The 18,932-nt window shown below is 36.6% G+C and overlaps 1 protein-coding gene across 1 annotated transcript in view; it reads left to right on the top strand.

Moving 5' to 3' along the window:
• USH2A (usherin) overlaps window positions 1-18,932 on the top strand; it is a 396,028-nt gene that overhangs the window by 288,032 nt on the left and 89,064 nt on the right. The window contains 4 exon segments of the mRNA XM_032183742.1: window positions 855-1,064; window positions 2,475-2,677; window positions 4,520-4,632; window positions 9,747-9,939. Coding sequence (XP_032039633.1) covers window positions 855-1,064; window positions 2,475-2,677; window positions 4,520-4,632; window positions 9,747-9,939 — 719 coding nt within the window.

Below are 18,932 nucleotides of genomic sequence, written 5' to 3'. Positions count from 1 at the left end.
GAATAGATAAAATAACAGATTAAAACTGAGTTACTGAAATGGAGAAGCAACTAGCTCTGACCAATGAGTGTCCTTCCATGTGTAGCCAGAAAATGGTACTGTTTTTTCTTCCCTTCCCAGAAGAAGCTACTACTGGGTAAAAACACACTTTAGAAAGAAATATTAGTTTGTTGTTGTTGTTGTTTTTCCCCTGTGAATATACTGCTTCTGAGGGTATGACACATTTATATGTAGATACTATAATGATTGTTCTAAAATAACAGCATGTAGATATCCATTTTCACTGTGGCCAAAAGGCTTTCTGTATAAATTTGAACGGAATGTTCATTTCCCATGGTTAGACCAGTAAAACCAGAATACAGTACTTTGCAGGGCAGGAAGGAAAAAAAGAAAAAAAAAGTCAAGTTTCCCATCTTCAACTAGTGGTGTAGTGCAAGGTTTTACACTCTTCCTGGTATCCAGGTAAAAGACATCTGTTCACAGTGGTGACCTGCAGGATCTATGCACCACTGCTAGCAGTCTTCACCTCTGAGTTTACTTACAGATTCTACCATTGTCACTGGAGCATTATGAGAAAGAAGGCTTTCCCAGTGTTGCCTAGGATCATGGGCTGTTAGTGATACTTTGGAAGAGCATTCTGTACCTGTGGTTATTGGTGTGTGGGAGGTGGGAGGCCATTAAAAACAATTGATGGAATCTCTCTCTCTCTTTTTTTTTTTTTTTTTTTTTTTTTTTTTTTTACAGTAAGGGACTCTTCATAATAAATTGCTTTTCTCTTCAAGATAAATGCTGTGAATAAGAAACTGGCTGACTGAATATCTCTTAGTTGATGTCTCAATATTTTCCTTTCTCAGCACTACAAGACTTGCAAGGAGATGTCATGTATTACATCCTCTTCTTGAATTCTACTGCTGATAGAAGATCTCTGAGGATTCAGGCTAATGAAAACTATACAGTCATAGGTGACTTGCAGCCCAACACAGAGTATCAGATATTTTTCCAAGTTTTTAATGGAGCCCACAGCATCAACAGTGAAGTTGTGCGTGTGACTACCTCAGATGGAGGTTGGTTAGCAGTGAATGCAGCTTGGCTTAAACTCTGAGAATGAAATTGATTGATTTTTGTTAGGGTTGAGATCAGTCATCCTTCCATTATAAAATTTCCGGTATAAGAGGAAAAAGGGCTAAAACTCTAAAATGCTTAAGTGCTGGCTGTCATCATGTGGTAGATCAATAAAGGGTCCCACTGAGACTGAAGCAAAAGCTCTAACAGCAGATATTAACCTACTTTGTTCTCATCTTCTCCTGCATACTCCTGTCTGTGTACACTAAGTTTGGAACTGAGTTCATATCAATAAATGTTGGAATTTAAAAACAATTAATGTTCTTTTTAAAAGATTTGCTCTGTGAAGCGATGTGCTTTAGACATGACAGTCATATATAGGACCTTTCCTGAGTCACCAGAAACACTAGGTGTAAGTTTAACCCCTGAAAAAAATTATTTATGAGTCATTTCTGTGCCAGTTAGCAACTGCATGTGCGTTAAGGAGTGGGGGTGAAGAACAACAACAAAAAGAAGTAAATCTAAAATGTGTTCAGAATGGTCTTTCTAATCTTTTTGCTTTATAAAGTCTCATTATAAACATTATAATATCATTACCTCAGAAGCAAGTGTTCCAGGTCATTAGCAAAGCCCTTTAAGTGAGGCTTCCATTTCCTTTCTGATGCCAAAGGTCAGCACCTTTTGTTTATAAAATAGAATCGATTGTAAGGGCAATTTTTCAACTGGTAAAGATGGGTTCTTATGACAAAAATAGGTTTTTGCATTTGTTATTTCTGACATGCTTAGATAATTATGTAATTTAACGCTAAGGAAGGTTTGTTTCTTTTTTTTTTTCTTTTTTTTTTTTTTTAAATAAGTGTTAGACTTCATCATTACCTATAGTAATCAACATTCAAATCCATTTACATAATGACAATGTCACATATTGCTTCATCTTGCTTCAGCTATGAGGCTGATAACGTCACGATCCAATAGACATAAGGTATTTTGGTCTCAGGTTTTGCTTTAAAAGTAAAATGCTTTGTTTTTCTCTCTCTCTCCCTTTTTTTTTTTTTTCTTTCTTTTTTTTTTTTTTTCTTTTAAGATTGGGATTGGGGGAGACATAAAAATAATGTTTATATGTTGGCAGTGCAGATGGGTGAATAATTTATCATCATATCTCACTGGCCACATACCACTGATGATTGACACTATGCTGGTGGTATAAAGCATTTTACCATCAGCTCTCATGGTTTCTAACTGAGAGTATAATAAGCCAATTTACAGAAGACTACAGACTGTGATAACTTCATCAGAGGAAAGCAGATAAGCAGTGAACCCTTTGCTAAACCTAAATACTAATCTGCATTTGGTTAAACAAGTGCTTTTGCAGAGACAGCTGGAGTTTATTCAGTTTCTTCCTTTATTTCTAGAGCCTGAGGGCATGTTCCCTCCAGAGGTTGTCATCATCAACAGTACAGCTGTACGTGTCATCTGGACATCGCCTTCAAACCCGAATGGTGTTGTCACAGAGTACTCTATCTATGTAAATAATAAGCAGTACAAGACTGGAATGAACGAGCCTGGGTCCTTTCTTTTAGCAGATTTATCTCCATTCACTGTATACAATATACAGGTTAGAATATTTTTTCTGTGTTGTGTAACATTCTTTGATTTTACATAATATTTATGTACTTCCAAGGTGAATATTATTATATGAATTTCTTTACATACATGGCAAATATTTGCATTGTTGTTTGTGTGTGTGTATACATACAAGGCATAAATTTATTTTCAGGGTATTTTAGGTCTGCGTACTGTTTTCATAACACAGACTTCCATTATTTTTTTCTCAAACCATCAAAACTCCATTTACTTTCCCTTAAATGCTCTGTGCTACAACATTAGCAAAGCCCTAACATACATTACAAAGAAGCAAAGATTCTACTCCTACTCATTAAAAGAAAATTGCAATTGTTTTAGAAACATCAGGCATGCATAATATATCAGCACGAAGAAATAATGATATTGCATTTGTCATCCTTTTATCATTTTTTTTTCTCCTCATCGTTCTGAGGAAAAAGCAGAGCTGTTGAAATCATAGCAGTACTTCTTATGCTGTTAATAAGTACAACAATTTTTTCTTTGCTTTTTCCTTTCTCTATCTTTATCTTTGCCTCTATAGACAGATTTCTAATAAAAGACGAAACATTATATGCAGTATAAAAAAAATGGTATCTTTCTATCCTTAAGTTCAATTAATGTGCTCAAGAAATGCAGTTTGACATTTAATTGTAACTATTCTTGTCTATTTTGTTCAGGATGGGTTTGCATTATATTTTAGAAGGTTTTAGTAGTAAATATGTGAACTCTGCTCTGAAAAATTTGCATCCAGTTACTACATGCCATAAATAAACATCACAGGCAGGCATACCATAACAGATTTCTATGTTCAAACCCCTCTGAAACAGCAAACCTCCATCCATGAATACACATATGACTTTCTGAATGCTGCTTGGAAACACATTTGTCTTTTCTCAATAACAATGCAAATTCAGAGTACTGCCTCACTTATAGATCCTCTATATTAATTTACCATGGCCACCTTCTGTTGCTTGAGATGTTAATTATTCTTCTCTTTCACTTTCTTAGTCTTTATACATTTGCATCAATGCGATAGGTAAAAATCAAAGCTTTTTTTTTTTTTTTTGGTTCTTTTTCTTCTTGTCCTGAAAGCAATATTATCTTGGATGCATGTACATCTCAATGGTAATCTTCCTTCATTACCTTTCTTTTCTTTTGTGCTCTTTTATTTTGAATAAACCCTGCATCACCAATAGAGAAACAATGTTACTATCATTCACTTGTTATTTGACTTTGCCTTCATTTAGTTTAATCCCAAGAACTGGAAGGAATAAGTTTTTATTTCTATGGGATTTTTAATAATGAAGTGTATGTTTTTGATTTGTATTTTTACCTTTATCCTAATTTTCCAGCATAGACATGAAGGAATAGAAGATTTTAAGGAAAAATATCCTTGTTTTTATTTCAGAATGTGTGGTACATGTAGGAAACCGAAGTGAATTACTCATGAACCAAAATCAAAGCAGAGTGGCTTATTGTATTTCCTATCTTGTTACACTTGGACATTTTTTTCAGTGTTATGTATACGATTCGGCTTACAAAATACAAACAAATTCACTTACACACTGTTGATGATAATTTAATAGAGAATAGTGGTAGGTATCAGATGGCTGTGTGTACTCTTTTTTTTTGAAAATAGAGTGGGGAAATGTGATACGGCACGGTATATCTCTGATAGATATACTTATCTCAAAGTTTTGGTATTTTCCTAGCTGTACGTAATCTGTTAAGTAGAAAAGAAGACAAATCTTGGTGAAAAGAGAAATCTAAGCAAGTAGCAGAGTTGAATAATTTCTGCATCTTAGTATTTGAAATTCACGTTCTTCTTCATCAGATTGAAGCCTGCACGGTGTATGCCTGTGTGAAAAGCAACGGGACCCAGATTACAACTGTAGAAGATGAGCCGAAGCAGCTGGCAGCACCCATTATTCACGTAATTGGCTCCAGGTACTATGCTAAAGGTAGCTGGCATATATCAGATCAATTTGTGGCTGGAATGGGGACCAGAAAGGGGACCAATCTCGCATTGAATATGGTGCATTAAAGAATTCAGTGTACAGCTTGTAAAGGTTTTTCATGGTCATTATATTTGATCTTGGAGTTTTTGGCCAAATGAGCAACTAAAGAAATCTCACCTTTGTTTGATTGTATAGAGTCATTCAGGTATCACTGTGCTGGGATAATAAATAAGGCATAAATGGAAGTAGTTAAAAGAAGTTTAGAGGATGAAAATTATCACATTTTGCTGTCAGTTAAGAAGAGGGAGATTAATGTTCAGGGAGCAATGTGATGCTGATAATGGAAACAGAGTAATTGTGGGTAAAAAAAAAAGTCACCCACCACAACAGTAAGAATTAGTAAGCTATCTTAAAAGGCATACACATCTCTGTCTCCTTGAAACACTGTTTGCAACCTGCACATCCATGAAATCCACAGGCATGGACAAACTTCTTAATTGTAAAAGGAGTAACAGTTTTGCAGTATTTAGAAGCTGCCAAATAACATATACAGTGATTCGTTAGGAGTTAATATCTTCCAAAGACAGGCTAAAGCATGCTAACACATTTTTTTCAGAATTACACCAACAATAAAACAGTTAGCCTCCTGTGTGTATGTTATTGTTCATATGATTTTATTACATTTGTGGTGGTGTATGCTCATTAGCAGTGTTTCTTTTGTAGAAAAAAAAAGAAAAAATCTTTTTTGTAAATAACAAAAATCTAACAACCGAGCCTTCCGAAATGGCCAGCAGGATGGATTTGCTCCTCCAGTCTCTTAGAGACTTCTGTTTGCTGTTTATCATTTCTACATTTTCCTTGAATTCAGCATTTGTCTCTGTATAAGGGTGAAATTAAGCTTGCTATTTTTCTCTCACGCATACAGATATAGTCAAAGCTTGTTTGATGATAAGAACTCAATTCAGGATCTCATCTTTTGCCCTTGGCTTTAACTTATGTGTGCCTTTGTCTGTATTGTCTGTACTGCAAACACTTATGCATGTTTCTGCTATTATATATAGACTAAATATGTCATAACACATGAATGAAAAAGGATCAAAAATGCCTTCCTACTTTATAATCTGCTCAGCCAGAAGCAGACTCTGTTTCTACACTGCCTTTTCCTACATGTCATATTATCATCAGCTGTTCTTATATCCCAAAAGAATACTAACTACTGATCGATTGCCCGGACATGTCTGGCCATGGCCTACACGTGCCCCGGGTAGTTCATTTATTTGCCACGGTGGATTTGCTAGAGTGGAATTTAATCAATAGCTAATTCATTAATTCTGGTCCTCGAGTATGTAGGGATTGTGTAGTATAAAAATGACTGGCTGGCTTCAGCTTTGATTGAAATATGACAAACACTACAGCTGACAGCTTCAGCAGGTGCTGGACTGAATATGAATTTTGCTTATTTATCCTCCATAAAAGAAAAAGCTTGGTAAAAAAAAAAAAAAAAAAAAACAGTTTGTGTAGACAAGCGGACATTTTAATACATATCTGTCACCAGACAGAAAAAAAAAGGCATTTATACAGTATAGGCTCATGGGATAGTCAAGATACAATACAGATCATGCAGTTTATTGTCTTTAATTGGAATCAGTGGTTTTTCCTCTTCTGAATCAGTTTAGGGGGCTGTATTATTGATGAGAATGCTGTAGGATAATGTCTTTCTAGCATTCACAAATAATTGTTTTAAAATTTGCCTCAAGGTGCTGCATGACATAAATTATAATTTCACCCACCAACTTCTTAGAAGTCTTTCTGATAGCAGCTCCATCCAGACTGTTCTAATGAAGGTTATACCACTGGAGCCATTATAAATACCTTACTTTTCCACCCCTTACAGTTAATAACTCAGCTTCAGGCTGAAACTTGGCACAAAAGGTCACAGTCCTAGAACGATTATTTTATAATGCCAAACTTCAAATAGAAAACAGTATGGGACCCAATATGGAAGTCTTAAGTCAGGTTCTGTTTTTTTTATGTTTCTTGTCTTGTTTGTTTTTTTGGATGGGAGGGTGTGTCAGGGGGTGTGTGTGTGTGCACTGGTGAATTCTTTGCTTTGGTGTTCAGTACTGTGGAGCTTAGGAAGGTTTTTGTATGAGATGCTGTGCATGGGTGAATGAAGCGGAGGAACTATCTCAAATTAGTATGTTAGTAGAAAGGATTTAGAACAAATGGGCAAAACAGTAATAAACTGTTGTGATGATGGTATTGGATCAGGAGTTCTGAAGGAGCTCATATACAAAAGTGTCAAACTACTATGCTATGCAAAATGTCTTTTAATTTGGTATTGGTACTGCAGGAATGGAAGACGACAGTGTAATGCAGATTTCTCCAAAGGGATTTGGGGAACTAAAAACCAGTAAGTTTCCATACTGGGAAAATAACTGGAATGTGCAGATTAAAAAAAAAAAAAAAAAGGAATTCATAACTATGTGAATAAACGTGAAATGCTGGGAAAGATTGTTGTGGAGTCACATCCAGCCAACCAGTGACAAGCTGATCAGATATATCCAGAGTTAACTGGATATAAAAGATGACCTGATTAGGCTGTGCTTTCTATGAGCACCATACATGGTACAGCTGGTTGCATGCTGAAGGTCCTATCATGTCCCTGTAAATCTGCACCTGTTTCTTCAGACAGTAGCTATGAAAAAGCTGAGATACTCATTCACATCTGCAATCCCATGAAAACCTTGCTACTTTATTTAACTGGGCCATGGGTTATTTTTACTCTGTTGCTTTCAAAACCACCTCAATTTGTAGTGAACATCAGAAGGTATACGTGTAACTGAAACATTCATAAAATTGTGAAGGAGTCTGCTTATCTGTGAGTACATAGAGTTGTGGCTTTATTGAAAGGTCATGCAGGGTTTTACCCTTTTGGTGGCACTATGCAGTGAACTTCTATGCCACATGATTTACTCGGGCAGCTGTAGCTTTACATGATAACTAGCTATGTCCACACCAAATGTGTATCTATACATTGAATAATAATAAAGTGACTGCTTATTAATGAAGAAAAAACGTGTTGAGTTCTGCAGAAAAGGGAAAATAATTCAAATTCAATAGTTCAAATAGTTGCATCAATTCTCTGGACTACTTTGAAATTATTTTAGGGGGTAATATGGCTTGCAAAACTGCAAAAACTGGCACAGTGCTTTGAAAATATACTTTTGGGGGTCTGAATGACACCTGCAGAAAGCAAATTATTCTAAGAAATAAGTAGAAGTGCTTTCTTTACTCCTGTGATCTATACTGTGCAAAGACCAGAAGAGAGTTACAATAGCATTTATAAAGGTTGAAATACTACCCTTCTTTTCCTTTTCTTTTTATCTATTTTTTTTTCTGATTTTTAATTTTTTTATATATATATATATATATATATATATATATATATATATATATATATATTTTTTTACAATATAGTATCCTGTTTTTATGTTTTTAGGTTAAATCCTGTAACATTATTTAAATGTAGATATTTGATGTTGTTGAGCACATGTGTGTGTTCATGTCCATGTGTTAGAATATATAGTGAATACAAACTAGGCATGTATGGAATATGGAATTAAATCTATGGTTCAAATGAAGACCTTGGAATAATAATGCTGCCTCTGCAAGTCACCTCTGAAGTTGTTCCTTCATAGGAGACATTAACTCCTATTCTCAAAGGCTTTTTGCTGTGTATTCCTCTGTTTATATCTCAAGGAAGTGAAATAATAGTTCAGTTATTTTTATTCTCTTAAGAAGTCAAAGTTTATCTCAGCAACTACTGTTTCACTGTAATGTTTTTCACTTTAAATTAATGTTAATTTATGATGTCACTGGCATTCTGACAGTGGCTGTGTAAGTGGGACATGGAGATCAAGAAAAGGTATTTGGAGTCTGAGTGTATGCTATATAGTGTTGTAAGTCCTCCTATTGATCTACGTGTAGCACTGGGATCTCCTCCTCTCTAGCCGAAGAAGAAAGTCATAGTAAGAAATTAACATTGTATGCAACATTCCAGAGTGATTATGCATGAAATTAAGTTTTCCATGTAAAATGTGTACATGACAAAAGAGCAAATTTCTGTTTCAAATGTCCCTTTTGAGACATATGTTGTAATTTTAAGTGAGATTTTGAAGCCAACACCTGCACATTTTCTAGTAGTGACAAGCATACTAAAGTTTAACACAGTTTTTCCCTTAAGATACTTTCTTCCTTAAATTGATGATGGCCTAATATCAAACTTGAAATCAAGAACAGGATTCTTACGGACAGTATTTTGTGGACAGCTGCAGTCACGCTTTTGCACCAAGTCAGAATTATGTTAAACACTTGCATTTTTTACTTCTAATTTTGTCAATGAAAATATTTAAGTATACTGTTTAATGATGTTGTTATTAATTCTTATTTTTTATTAATTATATGTTGAAGAATAAATTTCAAAGGAAGATGTGTTTTTTGCATTATATTTTTAAAAGCAGGGAAAAGGCAAGATAAATGCAAATCTGTTCTAAATGGTGACTGAATGTGAGCAAGCTGCACTGGCTACAGCTTGCAGTGTGGGGTTGGTCCTCTGTCCCCCAGGTGCCTGTTCTCCACCAGGATCCTGTTTGAGGATGGAATGGTCCCTCCAGCCTTGTCAATAGACCTTAACTACAGCACCAAGAAAGCATGCTGAATCCTTTCAACTACCACTGAACTCCAGTGGTTGAAATGCTAGAAAAAAAGTTAATTATACAAAAGTTTTCAGAAGCATGAATGTGATTTCTTTTAAACAGAAAGACTTTGATTACAATTTTTAAGGGCTTTGATTATATGTGTGATTCATTTTCTCAGGGTTTTATCAAATATTGATACTTTTTTCAAACTTTACACCTTTTGGTTATTAAAGAACCTGTGAAATTCACCATCGAGAGGGATATTTTGGATACTTGAAATACTTTACTCCATGTGAACTCATATAATGTGGAACAACTATATGCTAATCATTTAATGTATTTATCTGCAGAAACATAAATACTTTAAATAATTTAACAGCTGTTAATTTTCTGCTTATTGTAGATCTCTTCAAATCAACTGGGTATCGCCGGGACAGCCAAATGGCATTATCCTAGGATACGATCTCTTACGTACAGCATTGAAGAGGTGTGCCCCAGCAGCAGGGAGCAGCAAAAGTAGTAGAATGTGCATCCCTCTAGAATGTAGGAAGCATGAAAATATCTGTGGAGAAGAGTGTTATCATCCAGAGCTGAAGGTACATGTTTATTTATAAGTTAGTAATATAAGGAAGAATTGTTCTTCTAGAAATTAGTGTGTAAACCAAACCTCGTTAGTTGTCAGAGGAAAGGATGTGAAGATTTTGCTTCTTTCAATATTTTAAGTATGAGGCTCTGATATGTCTTGAAATATTTTTAAATTATATGAGGATATTTGAGCTTAATATGGGGACAGCTGTGCAAAAATCTCTAGCAACATTTTGTCAGACAGCTGCTGACAAGTGAGACTGTTAACTTATTCCTCCTTTCAGAAGAAATGAACTGTTTAGTATTTATTGTCTTAGATTAACACTTCAGTTTGAAGCAACAGTACAATTTCGAAGCAAATTCCCTGCTTGTTTCCATTTACTGCACATTGGTTAAGTTTCAAGGTGGTTTTTAATATGTACAAACTAAATCCCCTGCAGAGGAAGCTAAGCCAGAATACGTGCTTCAGAAAACTCTCAAATGTACTCCAGATCTGGATGGGGACATCAGGTTTCCAACCAGTCTGTGGACCACCTTACATCACAAACATGCATCCAGTTTCTTCCCTTCGGAAAGCTTTGATTCATATTTATTGTACAGGTGTTCATCCCAAGGAATGAGGCTCTATCTGATCCCAAGTAAATCTCACAAATCATATGTAAATGTGAGAATCTCAGTACCAAATTATTAGATCTACTGATCCAATCCCATTGTGCTAAATTACAGGGTGGGCATATACATACATAGAGCTTTGTATGTATTTTTGCCTCCCACTAGGAACAATAAGTTTTGCTCAGCTTCATGCCATACAGATTACACTGTAAACTGTAAACTGCAAAAGGAGATTCTTTGTCTGCTCTAATATTCACGTACCTGTGGAGCATGTGGTAGTACTTTCTATGGTTCCTTTGGCAAAAAGTGGTCACACTGGATCACATAAAGACCATAGAAAAGTTTCCACGCATATGCAGAATTTCAAAAACACTAGTAAAACTAAAAAGCTTCTCTCTGTGTGAGGAATTATTCCTCAAACCCTGCATGGCAAATAATGGTCATTAAAATGATTTTTTTTTCTCCTCAAATTTTTCCATGGCTGAATGACTAAATTCTCCTGTACAGAAAATCTATTTAGATTCAGCTACAAGTGGGTGGTTGTTACATGACAATGATGAGCAGCCCTGAATGAGATCCATTGTGATTTGTCAGATGTATTTTTAAATTATGGCTATTTTCAGGTTAATCTTCATATTAGTTCCTGTTTAGGAGTAGGATCAATAGTGTAGCAAGAGTCTGTAATGGTTTTTATTGACAAATGAGGTAGAAAACTCTTAGTTTGAAAGTAAGATTTAATGTAATGAAATAGTGTCCCTATTTGTCAAAAGCATCATCACATGCTCCGTGACTAAGGCAAACGATATGTATTCACACGACTCCCTGTCAGACAAGACAGTAATTAAGGAAGTGAGTTATTTGAGGGGTTCAAGTCAAAATATAAATTATTTTAGCCAATACAGCCTTAGCTTTGGAGTTCCCTTGAAAGCTATACTGTGCTATATGTATGTGTTTTTGAAACCTTTCAAGTGAATTACAGGGAGTCTTTTGTTCTAAAACGTAAATTTAATTATTTCATGTTTTTTTTTTTTAGCTTGGTAGACTTTTTAATAGACCTTTTGGCATGTGAATGAGTTTGTATTAGATTAATTTTAGAAGATTTTTTTTCTCCTTTTTTACTTTTTCAATCTTTGTGCAAACTTATGGTAACTTTCAGCTTTGGAGAGAGTCTGCTTATTTTTATGGTTTCCTGACTTTTTTTTTTTTTTTCTAATAGATTGAATATCATTTTGCTATAATGGCCTTTGTATTCTCTAAACACATCACCAGCTTTAGTAATTTCTGACTCTTAATTGTGCTATGATGTAATGGAGTACCACTATACTCATACAACAACAAGGAAGTACAAAAAGATATTCATCTGTTTGTTATTTGCACCTATTAGTCAGAGACAGGGGCTAGTAGTGAGTGCTACTTGGTTAGGTAGCAGTCTTGAAGGTCCACAGGAAACTGAAGCACATACATACATAATATGACATACATAATATGATATGGCAGTCATTTTCATGGGTGATGATTAAAATTCCCCTCCTGACGCTTTGTCTGGTTTGTTCTGTGTGTACCCACCAGTAATCTAAAACATCTGTAACAGATTTTTACAGAGCTTCTGACATATCCCTGTTTCTTTTACACTAGTCTGGGACAGGGACAACATTCACTCTACGCCAGCTGTAATGCTCAAGTATTTATGCTAGTATATATGGTCATTAGATTCAACAGTCTACTGGAGTAGTGAAGAAAAGCAACACTGACTGGGATAAAGTTGTTTTGAAAAGAAAGCCCCTTACCACAATATCAGCTGCTATTTGTCATCCATTAATGATATACTAAATGTGGAGTTGTCACTTAGAGTTAAAGTAACGTTTATATCAAGAGCAATAAGCAGATACCTTTTGTTTGGCACATGAAAAAAAAATAAAATCTGAAATACAAAGATCTCAGTCCCCAACCCTATTGCAAATGTACAAAATTCTTGACACAATGAATTGCACATTCAAGTTTGCTTGCAGGGGTGCAAAAATTTTGTAGGTAGAATGAAGCCATCTCAGCATAGTCTATGAAAATTAACAATCAAGTGTATTAAGAGCTGATCAGCATGGGACATATTTAAGAATACAATACTGCATCTCTCTGGATAAGAGGGTGCTTTGCTATTGTTTCATCATTTTGTTCTTTACTTTTTTGTGTTCAGCCAAAGAGGCTGAAGTCCTGCATTTTCCTCTTGAGCAGAAGTGACACCATCTTTCTAATCCACTAGTATAGCTCAGTTCTGACTTGTAATGATGACAGTCCCCACTAGGGATGATAATACCACTGCAAACCTATATTATGCTTCCCTCTGGGAGGTGCCAACAAGTTGTGCTCCCTTTAATTGTTATGGTGCATTTTGTTATTGGGACATATCCTCTTGGAAACGGCTGGATTTGAAGCTACCAAATTCTCCTACCAATACTTCTCCTTCTCTCCTACTAAATGGAGAACTCTGTCCTGTTCCTGAGAGTTGATAGTCCATTAAGACAGAATAACTTCTCTTGCCTTTATAGTACTCTATGAGGCATTATAATTACTGTTGGGAAAACAAACAAACAAACGGAAATGCTTGCTATTTGTTTACCCTGTTGTTCATTTACATATGTAAACATCTTTCCCTGTAGATATTGTTTTATACATACCAAATTGGATGGTAGACCAGTCAGTGAAAGCACGTAAGATGTATGTACATAGTTCCATTAGACAAATCACTAGTGAAGTTCTCATAAAGGAGATTGACATTTTCCTCAATTTGTTTATTGCATCTTGTTGTATTGCATTTATATGGCCAGGTTTTGGTAGCAGGGGGCCTCTGGGGTGGCCTTTGGAGCAGAGCCCAGAAGATGCCCCGTGTCAAATCAGAGCCAACTCCAGCCGGCCCCAAAACGGAGCCACTTCTGTCCAAAGCTGAGCCAATGAGCAACACTGGTTGGACCTATGTGAGAGCAGATCTAAGAAAGGGAAAAAAGTGCTGTGCCACAGCAGCTGGGAGAGGAAAGGAGTGAGAACCAACCTTGCAGTCCCCAAGTGCAATGCAGCAGGGTAGGAGGTGCTCCAGGCAGGGAATAGCAGTTCCCCTGTGGCCTATGGAGAGGCCCCTGGTGGAACAGGCTGTCCCCCTGCAGCCCATGGGTCCCACATGGAGCAGATCTCCATGCTACAGCCTGTGGGGGAGCCCCTGGTGGAGCAGGTGGATGTGGCCTGGAGGAGGCTGCAGCCCATGGAGAGCCCCCGCAGGAGCAGCCCCCAGGCCGGAGCTGCAGCCCGTGGAGAGGAGCCCACACAGGAGCAGGGGGTCTGGGGGGAGCTGCCGCCCACCCGTGGGAGACCCATGCTGGAGCAGTTTGCTCCTGGGGGATGGACCCCGTGGTACGGAGCTGTGTGGGAGCAGCGCTTGAAGAGCTGCTGCCTGTGGGCAGCCCTCACAGGCTCAGTTCGGGAAGGATGGCATCCCATGGGAGGGACCCCACGTGGAGCCGGGGCAGAGAGTGACCATGAAGGAGCAGCGGAGACAGAGTCAGGGATTGACTGCAGCCCCCATTCCCTGTTCCCCTGCACCACTCATGGGGGGGACATAGAAGATGGTGGATGGGGGTAAGGTGTTTTTAGTTTGCTTTTAGTTTCTTACTGTTCTAGTCTGTTAATAATAGGCAGTAAATGGTATTAATCTCCGTATGTGAATCTGTTTTGCCCATGATGATAATTGTTGAGTGATCTCCCTGTCCTTATCTTAAGCCTTGAGTCCTTTCCGCTGTATTTTCTCCCCCGTTCCCTTTGAGAAAGGGGAGTGAGACAATGGTTGTGGTGGACCTCAGCTGTGTAGCAGGGTAAAAACACCTCAGTTGTGTAGAAGACACAATAGGTCTAATTGCCCCTTTACGATTTCCTTGAATCCAGGAGTATGAAGTGAAAGGAAAACTAGGCCTTTCATTTTTAAAAAAAAAAAAAAAAAAAAAAAGATCATTTGAAGGTGTGTCTTGGGTTGTTTATTAATATTTCATATGGATTCATGGATGGCATTTGGCAGCATCAACTTGCTATTATAAGGCACTGCAGAAAAGGAGGAATTTGTTATTGTTTTTTTTTTTTATCTACATAAGAGATCACCAAAAATATAACCCTTCCCCCCCCCCTTTAAAAAACAGTATTCAGTAATTCACTCCCCGCTCCAAAAAAATAAAAATAAAATAAAATCAGGAATAGAACTATAGGAATAAAAGAGCGTGCTTTCACTGTGCAGCAGAGAGGGGTGCAGAGACTCTACAGGAAACATTGGCTAAATTTGGTCCAGCTAAGTAACACAGTTATGTCAGAAAAGCAGTGCTAATTAGCTGGGCAAAGTGTTGTACTAACGTGTGTGCTCTAGTTAGGATCCAAGTTAGTATCTGTGCAAAACATTGCTCTGTGTAAATAAACCAACTTGCTCAGAGCTATCTTGGGAATCTCTGAAAGAGCAAGTGACCTTTTCACTACAAGGGACATGTGTACATGCACATTCATGGGCTCCTATGGACTTGATATTAAGCCTAATGAAGATGAGGAAAGATTTCTATTACCCTAAATAAACTTTGCATCAGATCTGTACTTCTTGTTTGTAGTTGCTATCCATTGTTCTGCTTCAATGTTACATATCTTAATTATTATAATAATATCTAATAAAATGTCGTGGGCAGTATCCTTACCCTCGTGTTTGTAATCAGACTTGAATGGATTTACACTTTCTGAGTGCAGAAATAATTTTAAAAGGTTTTTCTGTAATATTTCAGAAAAGCTGAGAATACAGTCTTTTGTCTACTGCCAGGAGGGACCCTATGTCTTATTGCTGCCTTTTGCAGTAACAGGCCTATGCTACTTGAGCATTCCCAAGCTGCCAAAATTGTCAGTCTTTTCCTTTCTCTTTTCAGTAGGGTGTGATCCTTAACTCTATTCATATTTGACATCTAAAAACAAAACATCAACTTACAGAGCACATAGCACATGATCTGTAGAGATGTACGTCCATTAACAAAAGAATGTACTCCAGCTTCACCCATCAGAGAGAATAATGTGAGTACGGTGGTGAAGGCATTCCTTTCTTGTCCATGTAGCTGCCAAACTGTCCTTCTGTTGTTACTGGCATCCTGATGTGAGCACTGAAAATAATGAGACAGGTACAGTAAAAATGCAATTAAAATAGTGACGTAAAAGCTAATTATTTTCATACACAGTGGATCCTTGATGTGAACATCAACAGTTAAAAGGGTCCTGACTGAAGATGTTAATAAGCTTTGGTACTTTTTGTAGTAGCAACAAGCTATACAAATCTGCAGTTAATGAATTAATCAAATATAACTATGAACTACAGGCTTATCCATTCACTCATCATAATTAACACATGTCATTTGTTAAAAACTTTTATCTTTAAGGACAGGAGAAGCAAAACAGTGGCTAGATAGCTATCTGAACAAACATGATTTCAGGAGCGAAAATGAACACATCTAAACACTGAAGAAGGATTGTCAATATTTGTGTAAAAATTATTGTTAATGCTAGTAATTTTTTGAAAAGTCTTTTCATGTTCTTTCAGACTTAGAGAACCTTTAAAAGGATAACACTTCATATATAGTGTGCGTGGTAACGCACCTGAAAGGCATCAAATGAAACTCATCTTAGTAAGATAATATTTAATGATTTGTAACAGAATTACAGTGGTTTTTTTTGATGTACCAATTACTAAAAGAGAGCAGCAGTTTGAGAAATGAATAAATATGTATACTTAGCAAGAAAGGGTGTTTATATAGATTCTGGGATAATTTAAGTAAAAAAGAATGAGCTTTGCTAATTTAAAATATTCCCTCTCACATGAGAACATGATGGGTCAATCATTACTCTGGTGTTTGCTCCACAGGCAGAAATTTTTAATGAACTCTAGTAGCTAATAGGAATTCCTTAGAGTGTTTTGTGAATTGCTATTTCACAAAGTGGCTTTGGCAGCAAGCATTTGACAAGAAGGATAAACATGGCTGCCTTGCACATCTGTTTATTTGAGTAAATCAGTCCTAGCTCAACTGGCATGTGTCCATAAGGCCAGATAATATCCTTCAGTAAAGTCTTCAGCAAGCAGAGGGATCAGGGATGACAAGATTTAAAATTAAAATTAAATTAAAACTGAGTTGCATAGTTAAGTTTGGAGTATTTTTAAAAATTAGAAGAGAAAAAAAAAAAAAAAAGAGAGAAAAAAGGAATACTGCCTGCCAGATTTGATATCTAGTTACTCTGCACTAGAGTCTTGGTTGAATGGACTTTTCTCAGCTATCCTAATAAGCCTTTCTTTATGCCAAGTCCTGCTCAGTCCCTGTGCTCCTGGGTCACAGTCCCTTTGTGTGCTTAGATGGCAGAATAGCTATGGAATTGATTTGTGAATAACTCAGTCTACCAATATTTTTAAGGACCTCCCATGATAGCTCAAGATGAGCATCTTGTTTCATCTCCATGTATGATAGAGATTTTCTGGTTAGCAAGTATATGTCAAGCATTCAACCCTGCATATGAGAGAAAGATCTCAGACCTGCCGAAATGTTGGTGTCACTGTATCTGATTGCTACAAGGGTTCTGCTTCCATGTACGGAGTTACGCCATCCAGTTGGGACTGTCATTTTGAGATCTAAGAGGATGAGATAATAATAACCTTTTGCCACTATAACTTTCAATCCATCTGCTTTTCTTCTTTGCTTATGACATAATTTTAACATTACTTGAATGAATTTTATTTTATGGACTGATAATACAGGATCCTTGGAATGAATATCAATGCAAACAGAAACTGACTATCTTTAGAGGACTGCCAAAAAAGTGTTATTTAACAATTTACAGCTGACTGCAGAGGATATTATGGAGCTACATAATAATAGCACCAACTACATCAATCGGTAATGCCAAATGAGAGTCTGAATGTACTTTAGAGTAGACTGGACCTCTTTTCAGAAGCTGTCTGCAGGGTATTGAGAAATATGAGAAATGCTGAAGATCTTAAATAATTTCTAGCAAGGAAAAGAAGCTGCTGAAACTATTGGAACATACCTGGGTATTCATTTTTTTGAGGAAATTCAGGTGGAAAAGAAGGGAGAACAACAATAATACAATCTTACAAATAATATTCCAATCAGAGTCTTTTGGAGTTAGCACTTGAAGTGGCCCCTCCAGTGTGAAATAAGCAGGGCAGCTGTTTCTGCTAAGGATTCGTAAGAGAAAACTGTAACCCTCGCATGGAAATTAAAATGGCTGCTCAAGCATTTGAGCCAGGGTTGTGCCAAAAATGTGCAAGGTTCTTCATCTGTAAAGATGGAAAGACTGTTTTGAGGGGAAAGATGAGTGGTGCACATGACTGCAAAGAGGGAAACAGGACTGGGATGACAAATGAAATCCATGAAAAGAAGCAGAGTAACTGGGCTAAACAGATCGCAGAGGGAAGCAGAGTCCCAAAGGGCAAAAAAGTTGGGACCAAGAATATGTGAGAAACATATATTTGGCCTCATTTTGTGCAGGCAGGTACAGCTTTTACTGGCTCTGGTGTCTCAAGCTAAGGATGCAGTAAAAGAGCAGAGATACTTTACAAGTATCAAGAATTGTTGCTAAACGTGGTCTATTCTGAGGACAGTGGCATGATAGTACTTGATCTGATATTGTTAAGAGTGTCTTTAAACTACTTGGAAATATAGAGAGAACAGGTAATCTTCTAGGTACTTTGGAGCCAATTGTAAGTGACAAAAAACTCAGTCTGGAGTGTGTGCCAGTCTTAAAAAATGAGATCAATGAAATCCAAAAGATAGAAAGGAGAGGTGTAAAGCTGAGTTTTATTTGACATCTTAACTAATGATCTGGAAGAACAGTGGGTTAATTAAATTTAGGTTGGATTATATTACCAGTGGCATGGTGGACAGCAAAATAATATCATGGGACCTGCAGAGGCTCGAAATTCCTGAACAGAAAATGATAAAATTCAACTACATCAGTAGTCTAAAATACAGATGCTAAATGAGAAAGTGTGCTCAAAAAGCACAGAACTATGTAACAATTCAAAGGCTAATATAAGGCTATAAAACCTGAAAATATAATGAGAAACACCTTCTGCCCTGCCCTTGTTCATTTTGGGTTACATATTGTTTGTGCATTTTAAGTTGTGACTTCAGAACGTAACCTAATATTCTCAGGAGAAATTGACTAAAAGCCATTCAAAACAGAAACAACAACAGCATCAAAAAAAAAAAAAAAAAAAAAAAAAAAAAAAGCACAATTAATTCACATAGAAGCTGGAAGGATTTTGTTTATGAATTCAGGAAATTAATGATCATGTTTTCATATATGTATATATTCATGTTAATGT

Source organism: Aythya fuligula, chromosome 3 (genome assembly GCF_009819795.1).
Source record: "Aythya fuligula isolate bAytFul2 chromosome 3, bAytFul2.pri, whole genome shotgun sequence".
Taxonomy (NCBI): domain Eukaryota; kingdom Metazoa; phylum Chordata; class Aves; order Anseriformes; family Anatidae; genus Aythya; species Aythya fuligula.
Note: the sequence above shows the minus strand (reverse complement) of the source record. Positions and strands in the feature narration are given on the sequence as shown.